At 40.4% G+C, this 24,551-nt stretch overlaps 2 protein-coding genes across 4 annotated transcripts; both read left to right on the top strand.

Moving 5' to 3' along the window:
- Positions 1 to 1,604: 1,604 nt before the first annotated feature.
- slc39a9 (solute carrier family 39 member 9) lies at positions 1,605 to 9,024 on the top strand (the record flags this gene model as incomplete). 3 transcript variants are annotated; one of them, XM_079228651.1, is made up of 7 exons in its annotated part: positions 1,605 to 1,700; positions 5,995 to 6,103; positions 7,303 to 7,506; positions 7,816 to 7,884; positions 8,227 to 8,312; positions 8,563 to 8,697; positions 8,794 to 9,024. In XM_079228651.1, the coding sequence occupies 7 exons, from the start codon at positions 1,605 to 1,607 to the stop codon at positions 9,022 to 9,024; spliced, it is 930 nt and encodes a 309-aa protein (XP_079084777.1). The 3 variants fall into 3 exon arrangements, with proteins under 3 accessions (XP_079084777.1, XP_079084776.1, XP_079084778.1); XM_079228650.1 differs by having other exon boundaries at positions 5,995 to 6,135; positions 7,326 to 7,506; XM_079228652.1 differs by lacking the exon at positions 7,303 to 7,506.
- Positions 9,025 to 13,321: 4,297 nt separating this feature from the next.
- Positions 13,322 to 23,118, top strand: plekhd1 (pleckstrin homology domain containing, family D (with coiled-coil domains) member 1; the record flags this gene model as incomplete). The annotated part of the gene is made up of 13 exons (XM_079230291.1): positions 13,322 to 13,476; positions 14,888 to 14,981; positions 15,188 to 15,277; positions 15,635 to 15,711; positions 16,473 to 16,564; positions 16,638 to 16,690; positions 17,208 to 17,302; positions 17,397 to 17,490; positions 18,296 to 18,486; positions 19,349 to 19,481; positions 20,745 to 20,889; positions 21,649 to 21,792; positions 22,043 to 23,118. 13 exons carry the CDS (start codon positions 13,322 to 13,324, stop codon positions 22,198 to 22,200), a joined length of 1,521 nt encoding a protein of 506 aa, XP_079086417.1. The 3' UTR covers positions 22,201 to 23,118.
- Between the last annotated feature and the right edge of the window lie 1,433 nt (positions 23,119 to 24,551).

Genomic DNA, 24,551 nt, shown 5'->3' with positions numbered 1-24,551 from the left:
TCTTCCAGGATAGACAGAAGTACAATACATGTCATGTGTACAGAATGAACAACACACCAGTTATAGCACATTCCATGCATATGACAAATTATTCATATAATAGAGTAGTAGGGCATGATGAAAAAGGTACAATAACAGCAACAGTGAATATAGTAGAATGATAATAAAAGCAGGAATGCTAATAGCAATGCAACAAATAATGATTGAGTGTTTTCTGACTTTTATTTATCTTCATTTTTGGTGGATTTTAAATGCAATTATGTTTGAGAAAGTGGCTTTTTGTATTTGTTATATTCCTCTTATGTAGGTGGGATATGTTTTTACAAAACAGTAACTTCAATATTGAGTAACGCCTCATGTTATAAAACCGCCATAGATAGATGTGATTAACATGAGCTCATTTAACAAGCACAATTGTTTTCCCTGCAACCACCTAATTAGAACAGGGGAAATGTACCAAAATAAAAGTTTAGATTTTTAATCCTTTAAAAAAAAAATACAAAAATCCTTCAAGGAAGTTCTTTTACTATTTTATTTTTATTCCTGACAAATATAACATAATTTACAAAATAAAATCATCTGTTTATTGAATTTAAAATCAATACATAATAGTATAGATATTATTGAATTACCTATTACTGAAGCAATGTATTCATTTTCTTAGTTTAATATTTTCTAAAAATGTATGTTCATATATTCAATTGTAATATTAAAATAATACAAAATAAAACATATCTAAAGTGCATTGTATTCAAGTTCAATACGTTACTCAGCTCTAGTTGGAGATTTAATAATACTTATAAATGTAAACATTGCTGTAACCAAATTCTTTTAGATTTTAATTTGAATGTTTAATCCACGAAAGATTATATTATATACATAAATTAATATAAAATTACAAATGTATAAATGATCTGGGGTTAAACAATAGCCTGTATTACATATGGCCATGCTTTATTCTGTTGTTTACTTCTGTCTCTGTTTATTATTTTTGTATGCAATATTAATACAAAAATAAAAACTATTATTTATCATTCTATTTCCTCGTGTCTTTCCTCCTCGGACGAGTCACGCAGATACGTGGCAGGTTCGCGTCGGCAGTGCGAGGCTCGAGGACACGAGTTCTGACCCGGAAGCACTTCAGTGCAGCACCAAACAAGCGGATGTGCCGTTCGCCAGTTTGTTTAGCTAACCGCAAACCAACTCGGTTGCAAGTTGGATTATTATTAGTACAATTATTATTATCGTCGATCGACAGTCGATTTTGGGACAAACGATGCGGCGCAACGGACGTTTGCTGTCGGACGTTAACGTGTCAAATCAACGTTAACCGGAGCTCCCGTTGACGTCGTCGAGGCCAAGAGGCTGTTAACGTCTCCGTCCAGCGTCAGTCGGTTAACGTGGACGTTTGTCAGCGAGCTGAACTGGTACCAGATACGAGGACGTGTGTGTTCACCCACCATATGTTCCTAACTGGCAGCCACAGGTTGAGTCATGCTGTCTAGCGGGACGAGCCGTTAATACGGGGACCGTGTTGAAAAGTAGTCACAGGTGTTGGTTTGTTTGATGCTTTAGAAGATTTAGCCGAAGATAAAAGTGCAATCATGGACGATTTTAGCTCGATCAGCCTGCTGTCTCTCGCGATGCTGGTGGGATGTTACGTGGCCGGGACGATACCTTTAGCAGTCAACTTTTCAGAGGTAAGTCTGTGACGTGCTCTTTTTTTTTGAAATGTTAGATTTGAGTAAGCTTTGACCACGTTTTTAAACGCAAGAGAGCGGAGAAAGTTAGTGTCTGCCAGCACTTTGTTAATATTGAGAAACTGTGATTTCATCACTGTTATCAGATAATCCAGCATATAATTACGTGCTTCTGCAATCAATCAAACTGTATGTCAGACTCGGGGTCCAGATTAGACGGAACATTAGATAGAATAAAAAAACATACAAAAGCAAGTACAACTAAAGCTGCTCGCAGCTTTAATTGTGCTTCAAGCACGTCGGGGACGCCGGCGGGTCGCCAAATGAATCAATTGAGGTCAATTATGCATATATATATATATATATATATATATATATATATATATATATATATATATATAAGAAGAAAAAAATAAAATAAAATAAATATATATATATATATATATATATATATATATATATATATATAAAGAAAATCACATCAGAGGAAATTTGGCCTTTTGGGCCTTTTCCAAGCTCCAGTAGAAGTCGGTAGGGAGAGACACTGAAGCTGGTTCTTCAGAGATTCATCACCGCATCTCCATCAGTTCTAGTTCAGACTCTCTTCACTTCTTCTGCATCATCAGGAAGGGAGTCGAGAACAGCTTGAATTCTTTCTCAATGGCAGAAAGATCAGGGAAGCGCACACTGAGTTCTGTCATTTGATGTGATGACAGACACATATTTCCTCTTTTTCGCAGAAAGGTTGACCTCTGGAAAATGGAATATATGTATATATATTTTATACATGTAAATATTTATATAAATATATATAAAAGATACAAATATGTATTAAAAGTGATCAAAAGCTTGAGGTTTCGTGGAAGTGGTGTGACGACTATTTCATATGGTTCGTGATCATGCAGCAAGCTGTTGTAACTCAACTGTACTTTGTCACAACTGTTCCAAAGTTAACATGCTTTATGAGAGGCATGGCTGGAAGACTTCTGCATGCCAATATTAACTCATAGTCAGAGCGCCACCTACTGGGAAACTATGGCAATTTGAACTAGAAATGAACGAAGAAAATGAAATTTGCCAACTTCTGGTACGGTTTAGAGCATGGTCTCAAGAGACGTATTTTTAAGTTTATATGTGGTACACACGCCGATCAAATATTGTATATCTATGTTGATTGTACTGCGAGGGCTGCTTTGTTGAATTTAGTTGAATTTACCCCTAAGAAGTTAATGGGTCTTTTTCTTTTGAATACAATGAGATACAAACAAGATTTTGATATATTTTCATGAAATTGAACCATTAATGATCCACAGAGAATTTTGTGCAAATTGAACCCTGCGTTTAGGAAGATTTGGGAATAAAATTGTTTTTCACAAAATTAAAAGTTGAAATTCTAAGTTGGCAGAGTTTAATACGACCACGTACTTTTTTGTAGAGCAGAAACAACCGGACATGTGTGCCAAATTTAAGGCCAATTGGTGATAAGGGGGAAAAACTGTGGCCTTTCACAACTCATAGGTTGTCAAAAAAACAAACATGTTTTTTAGGGGGGCGCTATCTGACTTCCTGTAGAGTTTAGAACATGGTCCCAAGAGAGTTATTTTTAAGTTTACATGTGTTACATATGGCTACCAGGTTTCATACATGTAGGTCAACCGCAGCGCTGGGGCTGCTTAATTGAATATTTGTAGGGGGCGCTATCGAGCCAAAGTGCCATTTTGAGTCATTCAAATCACATCAGGTAACTACATCTTTGCCTTTAATTGTGTGTGCCAAGTTTAGTTACGTGTCGAGCATGCCTAGTCCCTCAAAAGTGACTTTGTTGTTGACCGCGAAGGATGGGGCGCCACGGCAACAGCGTTTCACGAAACATCAAAAGCTTTGTGGGCTGGCGTCATGAAAGTCTTATGTTTGTCTAGAAGTAATTGGAAGTTGATCTGATTGACCGACGAAGAGAAGCAAGCCAAAGTATAGAAATATTTACTTCCTGTTTTCATTAGGTGGCGCTATGACTCTAATTAAAAATTAGACTGCACATGTCTTCAGGCCTGGAGTCTGATCAAACATGTGAAACCTGGAAAGGATCTTATCATGTGGAGTCGAGTTTAGGGCTGCAACTAACGATTATTTTAATAATCGATTAATCGAAAAAATAATCAACCGATTAATCGATGAATCAGATAAAAAAGCAAAAAAACATTACTTTCCAACCCTTTGTTCAAAAACAGAAGTGACAGTGCAAATTCACAGTGCAAAACATGTTCAGAAAGCACAAACAGGTTGCTCCTTGAACATCCCCGAGCTGTTAATTAAACAAATTAGATTAAAATGGACTAACACTAAAAACATACACATGTATGCTTTACATCTGCATTTTTACTGTAATTGATCTCCTTGGAGCAGAGGCTGCTTTAGCATGCCCTGCTTTATCAATATGTATGAAACACTGGGACAGTGGGAAGCTGTACTGCTCCTCTCACGTCTGTTTGGACCGAAGCCTCCAGGCCCAGCTCCACCTCATCTCAGCTCTGCATCAAGCTGCGCTACATATAGAGTCCTCTTCCCTAAACTATTTCATTCTGGGCCTGTTACGACCACGAACTGACGTTGTTGGCTAAGCCCAACTACGTGATTTGATTCAGTCTACTTTGAGTAACAAAACTAACGATTATTTTAATAATCGATTAATCGGTTGATTATTTTTTTCGATGAATCGGATAAAAAAAAATAAAAAAAGCGTTCATTTCCAACCCTTTATTCAAAAACAGAAGTGACAGTGCAAAACATCTTCAGAAAGTGCACAAACAGGTTGCTCCTTGAACATCCCTGAGCTGTTAATTAAAACAACAAAATGGACTAACACTAAAAACATACACATGTATACTTTACATCTGCCAAATGTGAGCCCTTTTTACTGTAATTGATCCCTCCAGAGGCTGCATTTAGCATACCCTGCGTTATCAATATGTATGAAATACTGGGACAGTGGGAAGCTGTATTGCTCCATATAGAGCGTCCTCTTCCTTAAACTCTTTCATTCTGGGTCTCTTATGACCACGACGTCACGTTGTTGGCTAAGCCCAACTACGTGATTTGCTTAATTCTACTTTGAGTAAAAAAAAAAAAAACCTGCAGCCAGATCCGCCGGTGTGCCGGTTTAACGTTAACGAGTGACAGCGTGAACTGAACCAGACCGGGGGGTGACGGCATGTTTCATCACGTTACTTTTTTTTACAAGCAAGACTGAACTGTAACGGAACATAAAGTATCTTTAACGACAATACACAACCCAAACACGTTAGCTAACGTGATAGCAAGCTGACTAGTAGCTTCCATTAAAAACAAGTTTGAGGAACATGAAGACGCTGATTGGCCAAGACTCGTCAAAGATCTTCTATTTTTGAGATGATCACGACCTCAGCTTTTCTCGTGTCTCACTCCAATCTCAGAAACGCTCTCAGAAACGCTCTCAGAAATGTTCGTAAGAATTGGACCCAGCGTTTAGGAGGAATGGGCAAAAATGTGTTTTTTACAAAATTAAAATGGCGGAAAATCTAATTAGGCGCATTTTCATTCATAGAGACATTTTCTCAGACTTTTGGTCGACACCCAAATTATATTAAAATTTTCACCGGATGGGTGTGCAAATTTTGAAGAATGTAGGTTTATCCCAAGCACCTCTTTTCCCTGCTCATTGGTCGCTAATAATAATAATACTTAGCATTTCAATAGGTCCTCGACTCTGACTACGTCAGTGCTCGGGCCCTAATAAACAATCGAATAACATTAGGGTCCTCCGCTCTGACTATGTCAGTGCTCGGGCCCTAATTAAAATGCACAGACCTACCAATGCCTTATAAAGAGACGGCTGAACCAATGTCTCCACAGCTGGGACTGGAAGCGTGTGGTACTAAACTTTATCTTTGATAAAACCAAAAGTCATTAAGCCGGCAAATACATTCATACATAAGATTTCTTAAAAACAGTTTGGAAAGTATTAACTCTTGCAGCCACACACATGTCACTGGCACTAAACCATCTAGTCTCTTAAGTAGTATTATCATGGCTTCATTATAAGATACTTGAAGTCTCTGTAGGCTTCTTTTGTTGTAATTGGACCACAAGTGTGCAGTGGTGTACAATACATTGCATACATCCTACGTCATGGCCTATAAATATCATCATCATCATCTGTTCAGAAATAAAATGTCCAAGATATTTTACCTGATCACAGACACCGAGGTAGTTATCAGACTTGTGCTGAGGATTCTCCTGTTTGTTTGTGTTTCTCCAGGAAAAGCTGAAGCTGATCACTGTGCTGGGAGCTGGGCTGCTGTGCGGGACTGCGCTGGCTGTGATTATTCCTGAGGGGGTCCACGCTCTTTATGAAGAAATACTTGAAGGTAGATTTCAGCAAAAACAGCCATTCCCACGTGTGTGTTTAAGAACTACGGAGGAATTGTTTTCCTAACTTCATGGATATTGTTGCATTTACTTGTGTTTTGAACTAGTAATTTGGCTATAGACAGATAATAAATAGTAAGGCAGCAATTAGATCAATGTTTTAGTTTAGACCAAGTTTATAGTGAAATCTAAAAGAGGAAAGCAGCAAATCGTCACATTATAGAAAGTGAAACTTTTGTTTTTCTTGTTTGATAATTAACTCAAACAATGAATTGATGAACAAATATTTTGCAGACACATATCCAAAGTTGACTAATTGACAAATCTTTTCAGCTCTCAATAAAATCTCAATAAACTTTATTCTACAAGGATAATTCACTTTGGCATCACTGCTGCTTTCCAGGTATTCTTAGGTACATGTAATAAACAATAAATTATATTAGTGCTAGCAGCAGTCTGCACTGTCCAGATTTAGGTTTGAAAGCCAGAAGACTAGTTTGTCCTCTTGTACATTTGCTCTGCTGGTCCAGATTGTGTCACAGTGACTTTTAAACACACAGTCTGTTCAGCTATTCCGTGACAAACAATACTTGGAAACGTTTGCTGGATTTCGCATCAGTTTGTGGTTTTTGTCCTGTAAAGCTCTCTGCTTACAACTCAAAGTACAGCACCTTGTAACTCGTCTTTCAAAACGCGCTAAATAAATACAGTTTACTTACTTACAAACAACATTTGAGGCCGGGCGACCTGGCGGCCTCGGGGTTAATCGCTGACCATGAAAGTGAGATAGTCTTCCGCCATTTCCTGTCAGTTATCTGCTGTGTACTGTCTAATAAAAGCAACGTAACTTAATGTCTTTGCCTCTTTGTCAGCGTTTCAGACGCATTCAGAGACACCAGAAATGGAAAATATATAATCTGTAGACTTTCGTCTGAGTAGACTGTAACAGTTTTAATCATTTTCAAACAGAACGAAGTCCACCAAGCTGTAAAGAACAGCCAGTTGACATCTGTTCTTGCACAACAAACTGTCAAACAGAGATGTTTGAGTTATGACCATTTGTATTGACACATTCCTCTGTGTCTCAAAGCTAATGCTACATGCATTTGTGATTCTGACTGCTTAGCAGTTGTTATGGTGTTTTTATTTATTTTTAACAGCCCTTGTGCCTCCTTCCTGTTCTCTCCTGTCTCTGCAGGTGCACACCACAACCACGGCCAGGCTGGAGCCGTGGAAGTGTCCGAGCCGAAGGGGGAAGCGGACTCGGCCCTAAGTGGCGGTGGGAAACACGAGCACAGTCACGAGCAGCTTCACGCTTGCATCGGCGTGTCTCTGGTTCTGGGCTTCGTCTTCATGCTGCTGGTGGACCAGATCGGCAGTTCTCATGTGCACAGCACGGAGGGTCAGTACTGCGAGGGACAGCAGGCACAAGTATTAGGACACCCCAAAGCATAAAGTATATGTGGAGAATTAGTTTGTGAAGATGGGGCTTAGTGACGGCAGCTTTGTTCTTCGCCTCATCAAGTGCTAATCTTCTCCAGGGAGGGGGAAATAATTTTGTTGAATTACACCCAATAGCGACCCCAGAGGACTAACCTGCACATTCTGTTCTGCCAACATGTGACACCACACAGTTCTTACTCATTATTACTTGGTTCTACTTGTATGTATGTCTTAAACCCTATATACATTTTTTTATTTTTAGGTTTAGATCCAGAGGCGGCAAGAATCAACTCCTCTAAAATCACGACCACCCTGGGTCTGGTGGTCCACGCTGCAGGTAGGTCTTTTTTTTAATGTTCAAATCATCTTTATTAGTCTAAATCACAAGTTAGTGCTGTGACCGAGCTATACTAGTATTTTTAATATACTGTAGATGTGAGCAGACAAATCTTGTGTTTGACATTTACTGAACACAACTCATATTCTCTGCTACTCCTAAATTTACTTACTAATCTTGAATAACTGCTATATGGAAAAGTGAAAAGCAAAGAGGATTATTTTGAGTGTTTGAGTACAACCGTTGCTCTCTTACTTTTTCCACAATATTAGAATAATAATTTGGTTAGTGTGCTAATAGCCAGATATGAAGTGCATCTCATCAACTGTGTCTCGTCTCCAGCTGACGGAGTGGCTCTGGGAGCGGCTGCCTCCACGTCGCAGACCAGCGTTCAGCTCATTGTCTTTGTAGCTATCATGCTGCATAAGGTAATAATGACTCATGTCTTGCTTAGTAAATCTAAATATGTAGTTTTATTGGATATACATATGTCAATTTACACATGTATCAGCAGTAGAGCTGAAACAAGGGAGTTGTGATCAGCGCATTAAACAATTATTTTGTACTTTGTATAGACCAAATGATGAATCGAGAATTTAATGTGCAGTTCGAAAAGTATGAATTGTTAGTTGCAGCACATGTGAACCTGTGTGACCTCCACCGCTCTGTCGTCTGCAGGCCCCCGCGGCATTCGGCCTGGTATCCTTCCTGATGCATGCTGGTCTCGAGAGGAACCGGATCCGCAAACATCTCCTGGTCTTTGCCCTGGCGGCGCCCGTCCTTGCTATGCTCACCTTTTTAGGCCTCAGTCAGGTAAAACAACAACCATGATAAAAAAAAAAATTATACATTTTTAACATTCCCTTTTGACGTTTGGCCTCACACTGTTTTTTGTGTTCCGCTCCTCAGAGCAGCAAGGAGGCCCTGTCAGACTTCAACGCCACTGGCGTCGCCATGCTCTTCTCCGCCGGCACCTTCCTCTACGTGGCCACCGTCCACGTCCTCCCTGAGGTCGGCGGCGGCCACAGCCACGCCCCCCCGGGAGGGAACGGAGGGAAAGGACTGAGCAAGGTGGAGGTGGGAGCTCTGGTGCTGGGCTGCCTCATCCCTCTGGTGCTCTCTGTCGGTCACCACCATTAGACCCAGACCTGCAGGACAGAATTAAGACGGGTGTACAGGGGGGAAAGCGGAGACAGAGACTTCAAACATTGTGGATCTAAATGTCTTGTTGCTTGTTGTCTGCTGATGGACCTCGCGGACCAGACTGGTGCTCATTGCGGGGCAGTCTCTTGACTGAAACTTGAAATGGGGACTGAATGACGGTAGGGAAATCAGAGTTGCTGCAGAGACGACAAAGGAAGACAACAATGTTTGTTCTGACGGGGAAACACCTTACAGCTTCTGTATGTGTCCTTTTATTCCACCAGAACCCCCTTTTTTCTTTCTTTTTTTTTTTTTAAGAGACACCAGTTGTGGATCCTTTAGCTCTTGTTTAGTTTGATCATCGTGGAGTTTTCAGTGTTGCATTATCGTGCTTGTTCAAAGTCAAAGAACCAACCCTGAGTCATCACAGTGATGTTTTACGAGATGGAAGTTGCTCGGTGAAATTTAGATTCGAATAAGCTTCTGATATCAAGAAATCTCTCTCTCTCTCTCTCTTTCCTTTTTTAAATAATTGTACAGTGTAAATCTCTTTGCAACAATTCCGATAGATGTGAGCTGATTTTCAAGTGCCATATTATCAAGATGAAAGCGATACCCGAAGAGACGGCGACATTACCATGGAAATGGAAAACGCTACACATACAAATCCCGCGACGTTGATTTAAAGGAATGTCCCTTCTTCTTCTTCTTCTTCTTCTTCTTCTTCTTCTTCTGTTGACATCACAGTTAAATCATCAACGTTCCCGACTTATTTTCTTCCCAAAGGAGATCTTTTTCTCGCAGCCAACGGACAAGAGATCAGCTCGGATAAACATCCAGATGCTCGTAACAACATTTTTCTTTTGGCTCGTTTGTGTGCTTTCGGTCGTTGGCCCGACAGGAAGCTCATCTATGAAGGATCCTGATGGTGTGTTCCTCCGACGGGCACGTTTGTTACGTCAGATCCAGCATCACTTTTCTTTTTTTCTTCCGTTTAGTTTCCTGGACGTGCTTATTTTTGTTCCCTTTTACTTTGAGAGTAATTATAAATAGAAGCTGGAGAGGGGAAAATAAATCTGTATTGCATTGTCTTAAGTGATTGTATAGAGTGTTATTAAGAGGCAGAGAGATATTTCAGCAGCTCTGAAAGAATGATTTGCCCAACAGGGCATTAAGTGGATGAAACCGTTTAGGGACCATTGGCTCAGGAGAACAGACATTGAACGAAACCTTTTTTTTTTTTTGGTTTACTACTCATTAGTTATTCTCACATGAGCAATAATCATACGCATGAAATCGGGGCAATGCCGCTTTTTTCTTTCCAGGAGTGCAGCAGAGTCTGAAATGGCTTCATAGGGTTCGGCTTCATCCTCAAAGCGCTGGTGGTGATTCAGATAGACTCCCCCCCCCCCCCATCTCTGCCTCAGTACAACTAAAACAGTAACCAGGTGATGCATAAAACGTAAGTAGGGACAGGACAGGTGGATATTGTGAGTGTTACTGTATCATTGTGCCTGCTCATCGCAGAGCTCATGTATATGTAAGTGTGTGTGTGTGTGTGTGTGCGCTGTACAGAGTAACTTCCACAACCATCATGGTCTGTTGTGTGAGATGGAACTGCTTACTCACAAACATCTTTTCCTTTTTTTACATTTTTGGACATGGATGGACGGCTCTGACACGAGGCTTCAAACTGTCTGAAGAGTCCGTTTTATGTGTATATTGAACGTTTTTTACAAACGCAACAAGTTCTAAGAGGAGGAGCAGAAACCTGCCGTGGTGTTTTAGAGAGGACGGGGTGGGTCGCATGCAGACCAACAGCTGCATGACTGTTTAATTCTTCGTGGGACGCTGTATGTGTGTACAAAAGGGAAAGAACCCCACTGTGTTGCTTTACAGACACACGCATCCCCATTATGTGCCATGTCATCTGTAAATTGTTGCATCAGGATTCCTGCTGAGATCTGGCATTCACATCTTCCCCATCCGTAACTGTGTGTGTGTGTATGTGTATGTGTGTGTGTGTGTGTGTGTGTGTGTGAGTGAAGGGCTACAACTAATGGTCATTTTAATTATTACCAACCTGTTGATTATTTCCACGTTCAATCGGTTGGTTAAAAAAATATCTAAGTACATTGTGGAAAATGTCCAAAGTCCATAGTGATGTCTTAAACCGACAGTCCAAAAACTCCAAATATATCCAGTTTACTATCAGAGGATGAAGAAATCCTGAAGCTTCAACTCTTGAGTTTTGTTTGAAAATTGCTCAAGCGATTAATTTATTATCAAAATTGTTGCAGATACATTTTCTGTGGATCTATTCATGTTTGTGTGCATAATTTAGTTTTCGTCCCTAAAATAATAGTACACACAAGTATTGATCTATGAGATCAACATATATTTGACTAAATAAGCAACAATCAAAGTGTAGGAAAAATAAATCCGTAGCTGCTGCTGCTATTATTATTATTATTATTATTATTATTATTATTATTATTAATAAACACTTAACACTAAAAATGCATGGTTTGTGTGACATCACCTTCCCCCCTCAGCCTACAAACAGTTCTAACTTCATTCCGAGTAAGAAGCTGATTGAGAGAAAAAAGGTCACAATACTTCTGGAGGATGAAGGAACAACGTGTTAACCTTCTTAAAGAAGTTATAAAAAATACAATGATTTAAAGAGAAAATATCAACTGGGTAAATGCCTAAGTCCAAATGTTGTCTCTTGTACTATTTTGCGTTTCAAAAGATAAAAACTTTATAGAAACTCTTCTAACTTTAGATTGCATTGTGACAACTTTAAACTGTCCCTGATCTGTTCCATTGGGATCACATTCATTCAGTCATATGAGACTTGGAAAAAAATGCTTGTGAAACTGTCCTTTTAAGTTAATTATATGTATTGTCACAAATCTAGAAACAAACAAGAAATAGTTTACAATTCATCATGTTAACTCTCGTCCCTCGTGCTTACTAATGTTGGTTCCAACTTTTTTTATTAAACATGAAACTTCAAAATACAGGACCATCACATTTTGAGTGTCAGCACTTTTACATCTTTGATCAAACATTTATATAAATTGAGAAAATTAAACTGTAGAAACTCGTTAATGCTGGATATCTGCAGGTGGATGTGATGCATCCTCTCTCACACAAACAGGAAGACACGACGGTACATTTTGGGGCTGAGTGGAGGTGTGTTTTGATCAAGTCAATATTTGTAATAGTTTCAGTGGGGGTAGGTGTATCTATTTCTTTTTTTTTCTGTCATTCCAGAATGAGTCTGCCTTATTTCCATACTTTTGATTGTGAAAATCAGTTGTAAAGCAATGTGTTTTATGACGACTAAATTAAAGTTTTTTAACTGGTGAAAATGTTCTCCTATATTTTGATCATTTAATCAAAAAGTGTTGCATGAACATGTCGCCTTCTCTGTTTTTCCTAGATTTGGTGGAATTCATTTTTTTTATGCATTTGATGCCACTTCATTAAAAAAGCCGTCTATGAAGTTTTCTTGTTTTCATCAATGTAAGAATTTATGGATTTCTACTTTTCCATTCGGTCACATATTTAACAAACTGGGTTATTCTATTCGATGGTTTTCCCGTGTGAAAAAAAAGAAGGTCTGCGGGCTCATGCACTTCTCTGTTGAGGCTGAGCTGTCAATATCTTTATAATCTGCTGTCCATCCACTCCGACACATGTTGATTAAATTAATCTGATACTCAACGTAGCTGAGCTGCATGTTAACCGCTCTGACTCTCCATCCTCTTTACCAGGAAGCCACGCCTCTGCCCCAAATGTTCTGCTAATTCGAGTGATGCACTGAGTGATGGGGGAGTTCGTACCTGCCAAAAGCTGGAGACCGCGGCGACTGCAGTAATCTGAATTACAGATTTTACTGGCTGGAATGTATTGACCGGCTTCAGATTTAGCAACTCACTCCTAAAGCTCTCTCCCCCCCACCCTCGTCTCCTCCCGGTATTCCTCCACTTCCTCCCTCCCTCCGTCATCCCTGTTTTCATGTGGAGTGTCGCTGTGCGGTCAGTCTGCCTCCAGCGATGAGCGTATCGACGTCCGCATCATTCCACCCTGCTGAGTTATTGGGATTTGTTTGCTGCTTTTCCGGCTTTGTGTTAAAGCTGTCCACGCAGCTCTCTGCCGATGCATCGGGTCGATCAATTGTTATCGACTGACTGTATTATTGTTTTTTGCTTTTATTCTATTGATAGTTTTTTGTTGTTGTTTAGTTTTGCCCCACCTCCCGGAGCGTGGAAAGCCGGAGAGGATGTTCTCGTCCTCGTCCAGAAACTCTCTGTTCTCGCCCTGGTTGTCCATGGAGCAGTCGGATTCTGAAGCGCTGGACATCAGCACCAAGGTGCAGCTGCACGGGGTGCTGTGGAAGAGGCCCTTCGGACGGCCGTCGGCCAAGTGGTCCCGCAGGTGAGGGGGAGGTGTGAGTCACCTTGTGGTCTTTATCCTTTAACCCCAGACGGAGCACTTTATACTGTAGGTCTTTCTATTGGTGGGGAGACACTCGGCCTCTCCGCTACTAAGGAAGCGGCCTTAACTTTAAAAACTACAGGTAATGCTGACAGGAAATCAGCTTTTTCTTTTAATGTTTAAAGAGGTGACGTTCATGATGGAGAAGGTTTTCCTCGTTCCAGACAAAAATGCTGAATATTCTTAGAGAACGGTCATATTGCCACACGATACTTAAAAGTGAATCTTTGCTGTGATATATTTTGAAAAAAATACTTGATTTGACACAACAGGTATACAAACATTTATTTCTACTTCTGAGGGCAAAACACGTTATTTGCTTTACAGCTGCAGTTGAAAATATGTCACAAATTACAGAAAATGATTTATCTGACAGAAGTTTAGATTCCTGATTGATAAAACTTGTCGACTTGATTGACTCTATTTCTGATGTTGACTGATCTTTTCTTCCTGAATGAACATTTAGGATTTTGTGTTGTGAATTAGAGGGTTCCTTTATAAAACAACAGGATAGTCATATTCACATTCCTTTTCACATCCCAGTGTCAGTGTATCCTGATATCAGAGTGTCTTTGGATGTTACAATGCCTGGATTCATACCTTATGTCATGATCATGCTCTTAGTTTATACAACCGTTAAAACGTCAGTACACGGTGGATCCAGAAAGTCCATTTGTTGCTCACTCATTGTAACATTTCCCACCGGCTTGTGTCACGAAGGTCAAAAGGTGGTGGGATTTGTTCGGTAAATGCTAATTTGCTGCGTGACGGACCCTCAGAGACTTTAAATGAACTTCCTCAGCACAGTCTTCCCTTTGGGGGACGTCAAAGCGCCACCCCACTGATTTCACACATTAAGGTCAGTTTACACATCGCAAAGAGTAAAACTCAGCCGTAAAACGTCTTTCTAAAGTTATCAACTGGGGGCACTGAGTTTGAGAAAGAAGAGACACAAGGGGGTTTGAAGAAAAGTGTGTTTTAAAGCTGGAACTTAAAGTCAGGATATCTCGGCCTCTGCTGCAGATCAATTGATAATTCTTTATTTCAATTAAAATCAAACATTCTGAGAAGGTGAAAGTCACTCTTTATAACCAAGATGACGGGTAGAAGTGCTGCTTTGTCTTAATGAGTTACAAGAAATAAAGGTTGGGAACAACTGATTTCGAGCATAAAATTAAACCGAAGCAGCAAAAAGCAGGAACTTTACAGGTCACTTGTTATCGATGAGCTGAATCAAATATTTACACAGAGCCAGAAGCATCAACTGAAATGTATCGGGGAACATGTTGGTTTCTTTTTAGCCCCGCAGGATTGTCTCACTGCTGCTTTCATTGTCTTCCTCGGTACAAAGATTCTTCATCATCAAAGACAGCTTCTTGCTCTACTATGCGGAGAGCGAGAGGAGAAACTTTGAGACCAACCGGTACTTCAACATCCACCCCAAGGTGAGCCGCTGCATCCCCTTTGAACACCTAGAAGATGCTGGAACATGTGTGGTTGTTGCTTTCTGTGTGACTACGTACACATAAAGATTTAGGAGGATTTTGATTGACTGTGTGCTTAAGTCACTTTTTGCTTTTAGGAACAGAAGGCTTTGACCTGTATTATCCAGAAACGGCATCATAAATAACGCAATGCGTTTCTGCCACAGGGGGTCATTCCTCTGGGAGGATGTGTGGTGTCAGCCAATGAAAACATGGGCATGCCCTTCGCCATCGTGGTCAACCTGGAAGATTTCACTGTGAGACCCTGATCCTGTCACACATACTCTCCTCCGTTACGTCATCAGCCTCAGTTTAAAGTATCGCTTTTTAAGATGGACAACACATCGATGCAAACACACGACACGCACTAAGTGCCACAATTGGTTGCATGACAAAGCAGCTTGCAGAGCCAGGCGGAAACGGACCTTTCTAAATTGTACTTTTACAACTGATGTGAGACATCAGCCTAATCCTGCAACAAATGGGACGCACTTAACTGCACACTGGGACACAACAGTGTTACATAAGTGTTTACTGTGTCAGCAGCCCAAAGATATTTTACAGCCTGAGCCCTTTATCGACAACCTGCTGCATGTTGTGTGTGCGTCCCCCAGGGCACCATCGTGCTGGCTGCTGAGTCTGGGGAGGAGCAGGTCCAGTGGATGGAGATGCTGCAGGAGTCAGGGAAAGTGTGAGTATTCTTCCTCTGGAGGAATTACACAAAGACTACATAACTCTTAAAGCCTCTCCGTTTGAATTTTCATTGGATTATAGATTGTTGATGGCAGAAGCTTTTGTTTGTAGAGAAATTGGACAATCCCAAAGTTGTCAGAAGTGTTCAGCTTAAATTTGAGACTTAAAATTGTAAATGTTAGAGATAAAGGCCCGCTTCAACCACAGCTGTCACTATATTGTGCCCCAGTGTCTGATTGTTAACAACCAAAATAAGAATGTTCAACAATTTCTTATGAAATTACATTTCACTTTGTCTGCTGCAGCTTTTAAGAGTTGAGGCTTTGAGCTTAACGCTGACAGCATTGACATGTAAACTAAACCGTTAATGCTAATGCTAATTAGCACTAAGCACAACATACAGCTGAGGCTGATGGGAATGTCATTCATTTTGCAGGTAATTGGTCATAAATAAAAGTTTTGGACTGATTGAAACTTTCACTTGATGATGGCGTTTGAAGAAAAGTCTGAATATCAAAGTGTTTATCATCAATATAATTAAAAATTATAATTCATCCTCACATAATACTGCGTATAAGATTTCATGAGAATCCGACCAATAGAAGTCAGAGGATTGCTGAAGTCTTTAGAATGTATCCTTCAATCCCAAATGTCAACTTCAGAGGAGAAGTGTGAGTATCCACAACATCAGTGGGATTCATCCTTTTAATTTACTAATCATGCTTTAGTTTAGTTTAAATCTCTGCGTTCATCCAACAGCACATGGAAGAACGCCCAGCTGGGGGAGGCCATGATCGAGAGTCTGGAGGCTCAGGGGCTGCAGCTGACCAAGGAGAAGCAGGAGTATCTGGGTAAACATGGGAAAGGTTTTCTAAAGGTTTAACAAGCTGAGACCGTTTCCATGAAAAGGTTTTGTTTCTCCAGATAAACTGATGGAAGAGACCGAGGAGCTCAGTCATCAGAGGGCACAAAGAGAGGTGAGACCTTTTTATAAATTGTAAATGTACGAGGAAAAACACAATTTATGAGGAAACGACTTGAATATTCTCAGAGTTTAAAGACAAATTTATGAGAAAAACTACGTACATTTGTGTCTTATTACTTTGCAATGTTTGAACAACTTCATCACACCCCAACTTGCTGTGCATTATGTCTACATGGATGACCTGATACAGTTACACTTGGTAATCAGATTATAGAATAAGGAAATGCTCAAACCTTTAGCCCATAATCACCAAATTATCAAAAGCATCTAGACTTTGAGGAGACATTTCTGTGCAGTGGGACTATTCATAAGAAGAAGAAAAAATGTCTCGTACATTTATGACTTTAATATCAGAAATGTGAGTTTCTCTGAATCGTTTCCTGTCTAACTACCTGATTAATCGATTCATACTTTCAGTGCTGCCACACTGCTCTGGTTTATCAAGCTCATTTAGTTCATCCTTACACTTAAAGGCTGGAGCCGTAACCCTCCACTCGCGCTGTTTGCAGGAGCTGGAGCGTCTGAACCAGGTTCTGGAGGAGGAGAAGATGAAGTTTGAGGAGGTGGTGGTGGAGCTGAAGGCGGAGCAGGAGCATATCAAAGTGTAAGAGAATATTTTCCAGGTAATGTTAAGTGATACAGTTCACAAGTCTGTCAATATTAATGTGATTTATTTTCCTCTGTGTGTTTGGCGGCAGAGACCTGGACGGCACGGCTCAGTCCCTGAAAGGTGTCGAGAGTGAAAAGGAAGAGCTGAGCAATTTAACCGTCCTGCTGCAGAAATCCATCGAGGTATGAAACAAATAAATAAATAAGAAAGAAGCAGTGGCCTGTGTAACAAGAGTCCCTTATTGATGAAGTGGAGAGGACTCTGGCTGGACTCAGATCGTGTAATGTTACAACTGCTGATGTACAACCGCTGAAACAACCCCTTGAGGTTGTCCATTTATCTCGCTCACGTAATGTAATAGATTTTACATTGAAGCAACTGCCTGTGGGAGGGATTAGAGCCATGTGGGAATGAGATTGTGATCACAACAAAAGTCAAGAATTAAAGGAGTACAAGATACGTTTGTCGTCTGTTAAACATGAAGCTGCAGCCAGCCGCTGGCTATCTTAGCTATACTTCAGTTTTTATACGGATTAACCAAACAAGATGTTAAGTAGCGAGCTTTTGCGACGGATTTTGTGACCTTTGGACAGAGCCGGTCCAAACCGTATCATCTTTTTCACAAAGTTTATAACTGATCTTAAAATTTTTCTGCATATTATAACTAGACTAGATAACTCAATAATTCAACTATGTCTTGTAGACATTTAAGCAGAGGGGCTGCCTCTAAAAAAGAAATGAAAATGTATTGGAAAAGATACATCGTCAACAACTCCTTCCTGTTAATGACAAAGAAAAACCTGTCGAGGTCTTTTTTCCAGAGCTTTCAAGTGAGACACACTCAATATTGTTTTCGTTCAAATAGACAGGAAGATTATCTATTTATTATTATTATTGGACATGTGTAAGGAATGATTGCTCAACTTCCCGTAAATTCCTCTCCACTGAGGAGATTTGGTGGGTCTGACTCTGTGCTCTGTCCTCCAGGAGCTCTCTCAGGAGAAGCAGAGAACTTTGGAGCTGCTGGGGGTGAAGGAGGAGACCGAGGTCGAGAGCTCAGCCTGCAGGGAGCCGGAGGACTGCGAGGATCCCGGAGAAGTGGACCTGCTGCAGGACCTGAGACACATCGAGGAGCAAATGAAGATCCTGCTGAAGGAAAAGGAGCAAGCTGGCGACAAGTGAGTGACGATTTAGAGCCAGAATCGAACAACGTGACAGAACTAGACCAGTTATGTACAACAGACTTTTCATACTTTCACTTTGGCACCCAAAGGGTCGAACACTCCAGGAATCCTCTGTGCTAATGGCACAGAGGATGTTACTGCTAGTGGAAATGTGTATTGATCCCTAAACAACCAGCCCCATTGATCAGCACCAGTAAGTGATATTACAGGCAGCTGCTATCGACTGTGCAGCACTAATGTTCTGGTCCCAACACTGAAGTGTATGAGCCCTAACGTTATGTTTCCACGAGCTCTCACTTCCATCTCCACCTCCTCCTCTGACTGACACGTACAGCTGCATGGAAAAATAAAACCATAATCATACAGAATAGTTTTCATACCAAATGCAAGAACAAACTGATGCACACTTGTTTTGCAAAACAACAGTTTTTTTTTTATCTCATTTTGTCATGAATTTTTATATTTTATTTGTTTTGTTATAAGTGTCTCAAGGAAAGTTCTCTGGTTCCTGTTATAACCTTGAAATCAAATTCCAGGCGTGTGTCTGTGTGCATTCATCTGTGTCCCGTAGAGCTCAGTGAGCACAGCACGGCATCCAGCTACGCAGTCCTGAAGCTGAAAGAACACCAGCAGAACTATTTACAGCTTTTTTTCTGCAACCTACCGGCTTTCCAGCTTAAGTTTAGAGCTTTAAAAAGGGGTTTAAATAACGGCAAAATCATTTAAAACCACCAAAATCTGAGTTCTGACCCGGTTCTCGTTAGGATAAAGATATGCATGACGTTCCTATGTGTTATGTTGTGCATGATGATGATGATGATGATGTTGTTATTGTTGTTGTGCGTTTGTCATCCAGGCTCCGGGAGAACGACCAGCGGGCTCAAGTCCTGCAGCAGGAGAGGGAGTACTACTCCTCTCAGGCTCGGACCTTGCAGCAGTCACTCTCTCAGCTCACTGTGGACAAGCAGCAGACCGAGGCCGAGCTCAAGGTAACGAAGCGCGACTCGGTTGCTCTCGGCTTGATGACTCGGCAACAAAACGCTGCTCAAAGTCAGGTCAAAGGTGGCCGTATATTATTCGGCTGCCAGGTTTATTTCTTCAGCTATCGTTCTACTGGGAGAACTTCCTTTATTTTGGTCTTGAGCTCCTGTTTGCTTTGTTGCAGCTTTATTATTCTTCGTGGCACAAGAAGTCTCGTGACCTTACATAATCCCCAGTATGACTCAACCTCAGCAGTTAATTATTGTAATAAACTTGATACACATTTATTGTAATGGCAGCTGAAAATGAGTGAGTTTGTACACGTATTTCAGGCCTTTTCAGCTTTTGTAAGATTTGTAAACCATACAATAAAACATCTCTCTACAAGAGGTACAATAAATGCACCTGTCTTTCTGCTCAATTATATATTAATATTTCCCAACATGAAGGTGTAAAGATAGTTTCCAAACCTTTGTCACATATACTTCTACATCTGAAAGTAGGTACTCAACCCTGTTTTCACATTCATAATAATATTACAAATAATATAGTTAATTCAATGTGTTTTAATTTTTTTTTAATGGATGATTTATCTTAAGAAGTAGGAGCATTTTCAAAACCAACATTTAATCCTTCAGTTTTTCTGAAAAAATTCTAAATTGTTTGAGCCTTTAAGAGATCCACTTACACAATGTGTCCGTTTTTAATAATAATTTTCAAAAATAGAGGGGACGTGACCTCAGTATTTGTGGCTACTGCTCTGCTTGAACAAATAATTAAGGTGAGTCTTTTTGTACAAACCAAATGGCTGTAACCACTGAGTCTGGCGCGCTCCTCTCTTGTTACATCTACTGGATACCAGCTCACTGTCTTCTCCTCTTCCTCGTTTCTCTGTATGAAATTTCTCTGTCTTCCTTCCAGACCTATGGGCTGAAGCTAACACTCCGGATTTATTCAGTGTAATAAGTCACTATTGTTGTATTGAAATTCATGTCTTGCGTAACTATGAAGGGCGACAAGCCTGTAGTGCGGCTTTCAGTTAATCCTGAACAATGGAAATACTTTTGAGTGCTGTCTCCAAACATCATGAGACAGTTTGAATTTTAATTAACCGTGACCTCTTCAGCCGCTGAAAATCTTTCCTCCATCAGCTCAGTTTATCATTAAAAGCACAATATTTCCAAATCCAGAATCAGTATATCGATGTAACCCACTTAACATCCTGTGTGTGTGTGTGTGTGTGTGTGTGTGTGTTTCCCTGTGTGCATTAGGCGGAGATAGAGTCTCGGGTAGAGCTGGAGAAGAGACTGAATCAGGCTGAACAGGCTCTGCAGGATCTGGAGAAAGGGCTGGACTCACTGGAGCGGACCAAAGAGACCGACGAGAAGATGAAGGGCGGTGTGACTCAGCTGAGGAGTGAGTGCATTCACTTGTAGCTTCATAGCCGACGTCAACGTGCTGCAGGACGCCATTTAGTCCACATGAGGAGGGCAGCCAGCATGGCATCAGGATGTGCCAGTAAAATAGATAAACAAATATGCATGTGAGCATGTTTAATACAGCTTCAGATGTTCTTAAACACACACAAAGTACATAAGTACATAAGAAGTACATAATCTGATCTGACACGTGACTGCCCTCCTCTGGAAAGAGGTTGTATCACATGTTGATCATGTTCAGCAGATATAAGTTAAAGACGGTGAAACATGTTTAATGTTCTTAAATCCACAGAAAGCTTTAATTTTTATTGTATTCAATGTAATCCCTAGAAGTTATCAAGCCTTACATTATCAGGGCTGCAATTAATCATTATTTTCTCAATTCATTGTTTGGTTATGAAATGTCACAAAATGCCTGCTTTAATTTCTCAAGATGATCTATTCATAGTTTCTTAAAGAAAAAATCAAATCTCCAAATAAAGATGGAACAAGGGAATTGATTGAGCATTTTAGCTTTGAAAAGTTTTAATATTGAGTCGTACAATGACACATAAGTACACAAAAAGTAAGTGGACTTTGCCTTTTAGATTATTTTTTATATTAAATTAGTTTTGTCCATCTGAAAATTTCACCGCTAATATTTCACTCATAATAAATAAATCCGTCACATTCATCTCAAGGACAAGATGTGTTGAGCGGCTCTGGCCTGATAGTGTGCGTGCGTGTTTTTAAACAGGATTCTTTGAGGACTGTATCTGTGCAGCGGCGATCGAGGCAAAGCTTCCCTCAATAATGAAGAACGCTGTGTATCTGCACAAAGCCGCCGCCCGCAGGATCAAGAGCTGCCGGATCCAGAGGAGAGCCTCCAGACGCCACTGGTGTGAGTCTCCATTATCACAACGCAAGGACACTTCAGAGTTTAGGACTGAATTCATCCACATTTATTGAAAAAAGGTCATAAAAAGTAATCGTATACATGTCAAAAGTCATGCATTTTATGCCATTTTTCTTCCTGACCTTTTTCGACATGTAATACGATTACTTTTGTTATTATTATTTAATGAGGCTTAGTATTACGAGGCGTATAGACGCATCTAATGTTTTTCTTTCCGCTCTCATGGCTGTTGCAGTAAAGCACTCAAAGTCTTTCGCCGTAGCCAGTGCTGATGGCGGCAGCATGGAGGAGCTGCGGGAAACGGCTCGCCGCCTGACCTCCGACAGTGACTTCAGAGAGAGCGTGTACAAGATCATCGCTCGTAAGGACCCTGCAAACAAAACGGAGGACTGAGTGCAGAGATGGCGATGTTAAGGGGGAGAAAAGGTCCTTAGCTTTATTTCAGTCCACACAGTGAGTGATTTAGAGATCCTGAGATGCACATGAATCTGTTAAATGTCATCTATGCTAAACAGCCCTTTTCCAAGCAGTTCCAGGAACTATGGAGCCAAAAGAACTACATTCAGGAACTGAAAGTCTGTTTTTATTGAACCTGAAGAATAAATAGACCAGATTTGATTTAGTGAAAGAGTAATTATAAGTGTAAACTATATGAATGTTAGGAACAGCTGTTGTCTTATTGAGGTATTACTATGCAGTAGTGGGACTAGACTCCACCTGATAAGATCATTTGTGATGTCACTATTAGTATTTAACAGATAGCACACACAATGCAAAAACACCTTGTAAAATTGTTTTTATTCTCCTGGTTTTGATTGTATGCACAGATTGTGTCCTTTACAGTAATTCACTGACATAAGCTTTTTAGGATAATGTACAAATTATAATTTAACACCAGAAATGATGGAGAAAAATCCCACATGTTGAGGTGAGAGGGTTCATAGGGACTGAACAACATGCCTTGACGCTAATAAAGCTGTTTTTGAACCTTGTACATGTCATTTATGCATCAAAATAGATAGCACTGTTACTAATTTCAAATGAGAAAAAACTCTTGATATGGATTTATTTCCATGAGGAAAGGTTTGGTGGTTTCCACTTGGTAAAGTTCATTTGGGAAGAAAAGGAGGATTGTGGGTTCATCACCAGCTCTTGTTCATCACCAGGACCTGATGGAAATAAAATGAGTGTGAGTAAAAATAATACAGAATGTCATAGTATGGCACAGGGCATTCATGCAAAGATATATGGACGTTAATATCGTAAACGGTTGTATCAACGTCTGTGTGTAGTCAACAACTGACAATCATTTAAAATATAGAACTGGATAAAGTATAAATAATACATACTCTAATAATAAATATATGTCAAAGTCAGTTTTATTTGTCAATTCTTCCATTGTGCAAGCATACAGAGGATTTGAAATTGTTTCTCTTCTGTCCGACATAAAGTGAATGTACTGTAATAAAGTGCAAAAACAGTAAAAAGTAATAAAAAAAAAAAAGAATAGAACATATAAACAACATAAATTAGGAAACTGTAAAACTATAATAGACTAAGTCTGTGTTATAGCAGCATTTATAGCCTTTTATGAAATGTGCATCTTAAAATAAAGTACCTAATTAAAAAAAAAGAAATGACGTCAAAGAAATACCACATAGTCATCGTAAAGTCATGAAGTCATTCTAGTATGTTAAAATAAATGGCTCCTCCCCGTGATGATAATCCTGTCAGTAATGCTGCATTTAAAACTCATTCTGGCATTTATCTCGGTCGTTAGTGACGTTCGCGGGCATCAGGCTGTCTGAACTGCTCCGGTTCGGTCTACTTTCGGGCTGCAGGACCAGCGACCGACTGTAGGTGAACAGTTTTAGAGGATTTCTGTCTGAAATAACTTAAATAAGCCACCAGAGAGGCGGCTCTCTCATATTCCTACACACTCGCTCTGCTCAGTCATTCACCTTTGGCTGCTCCATCCTGATTTATATTGCTATGGCAACGCCTCCGTACATCTGAGGGCAAAATCCCCATGTGTATATCCCTTTTGCTTTTAATCTGAGCGATTGTAAGATTAGCGCATCCTGAGGCCTTTTAAAGCCTGCATGAGAACGATGCTTTTTTTTTCTCTCTGTCAAGCCGGGGTCAGTGGGATAAAGGGTTGATTATTTTTTTTATTTTTACACTTCAAGCTCTGAAAGAAAGCCGTTTGTAACAAAATAGAAGGCATTGCGTAGCATGTGAAAACAGTAAAAAAAAACTCCTACCTATTGACCTTGACCCGGTCACCAGGCGGTTGTGTTGGGAGCAGAGCGACTGCGGGGGAGTCAAGAGGTGGCGGTCTCTAAGAGCGCTGTACTGTTTACGGTCACCTGGGATGGAGAGGGGAGACAGAGGGAGTCCTTGAAGGGAAGAAGAGGGAGGAAAGAGCAGCCCTGCAGCAGGAATCGCCATCCTCCGAAGCTTCATCAGCACGGGGCTCGTGCACACGGCCCTCCTGCGCTTCAGCGGCACAGACAAGTGTCCAACCCGGGGCTTTATTTCTATAATATGTCTAGCTGTGTCATGGTGCGTGGACAAAAAGTTCCCGCATTTTGATTTTTTTTTAGGGCTAGAACCACTTGCGCTTGATTTCCCCCCTTGTAGGAGCTCCCTTAAAAGCCTCTGCAGTTGTCATGGAGTTGTGCTTCCTGGTAAACAATGACTCTTTTCATTGCTGCACAGCTTTCAGTCCAGTAGCTGAGATA

This window comes from Taurulus bubalis, assembly GCF_910589615.1.
Source record: "Taurulus bubalis genome assembly, chromosome: 1".
NCBI classification, from domain to species: domain Eukaryota; kingdom Metazoa; phylum Chordata; class Actinopteri; order Perciformes; family Cottidae; genus Taurulus; species Taurulus bubalis.
The sequence above is the reverse complement of the archived record's forward strand: the minus strand, read 5'-3'. Positions and strand labels throughout refer to the sequence as shown.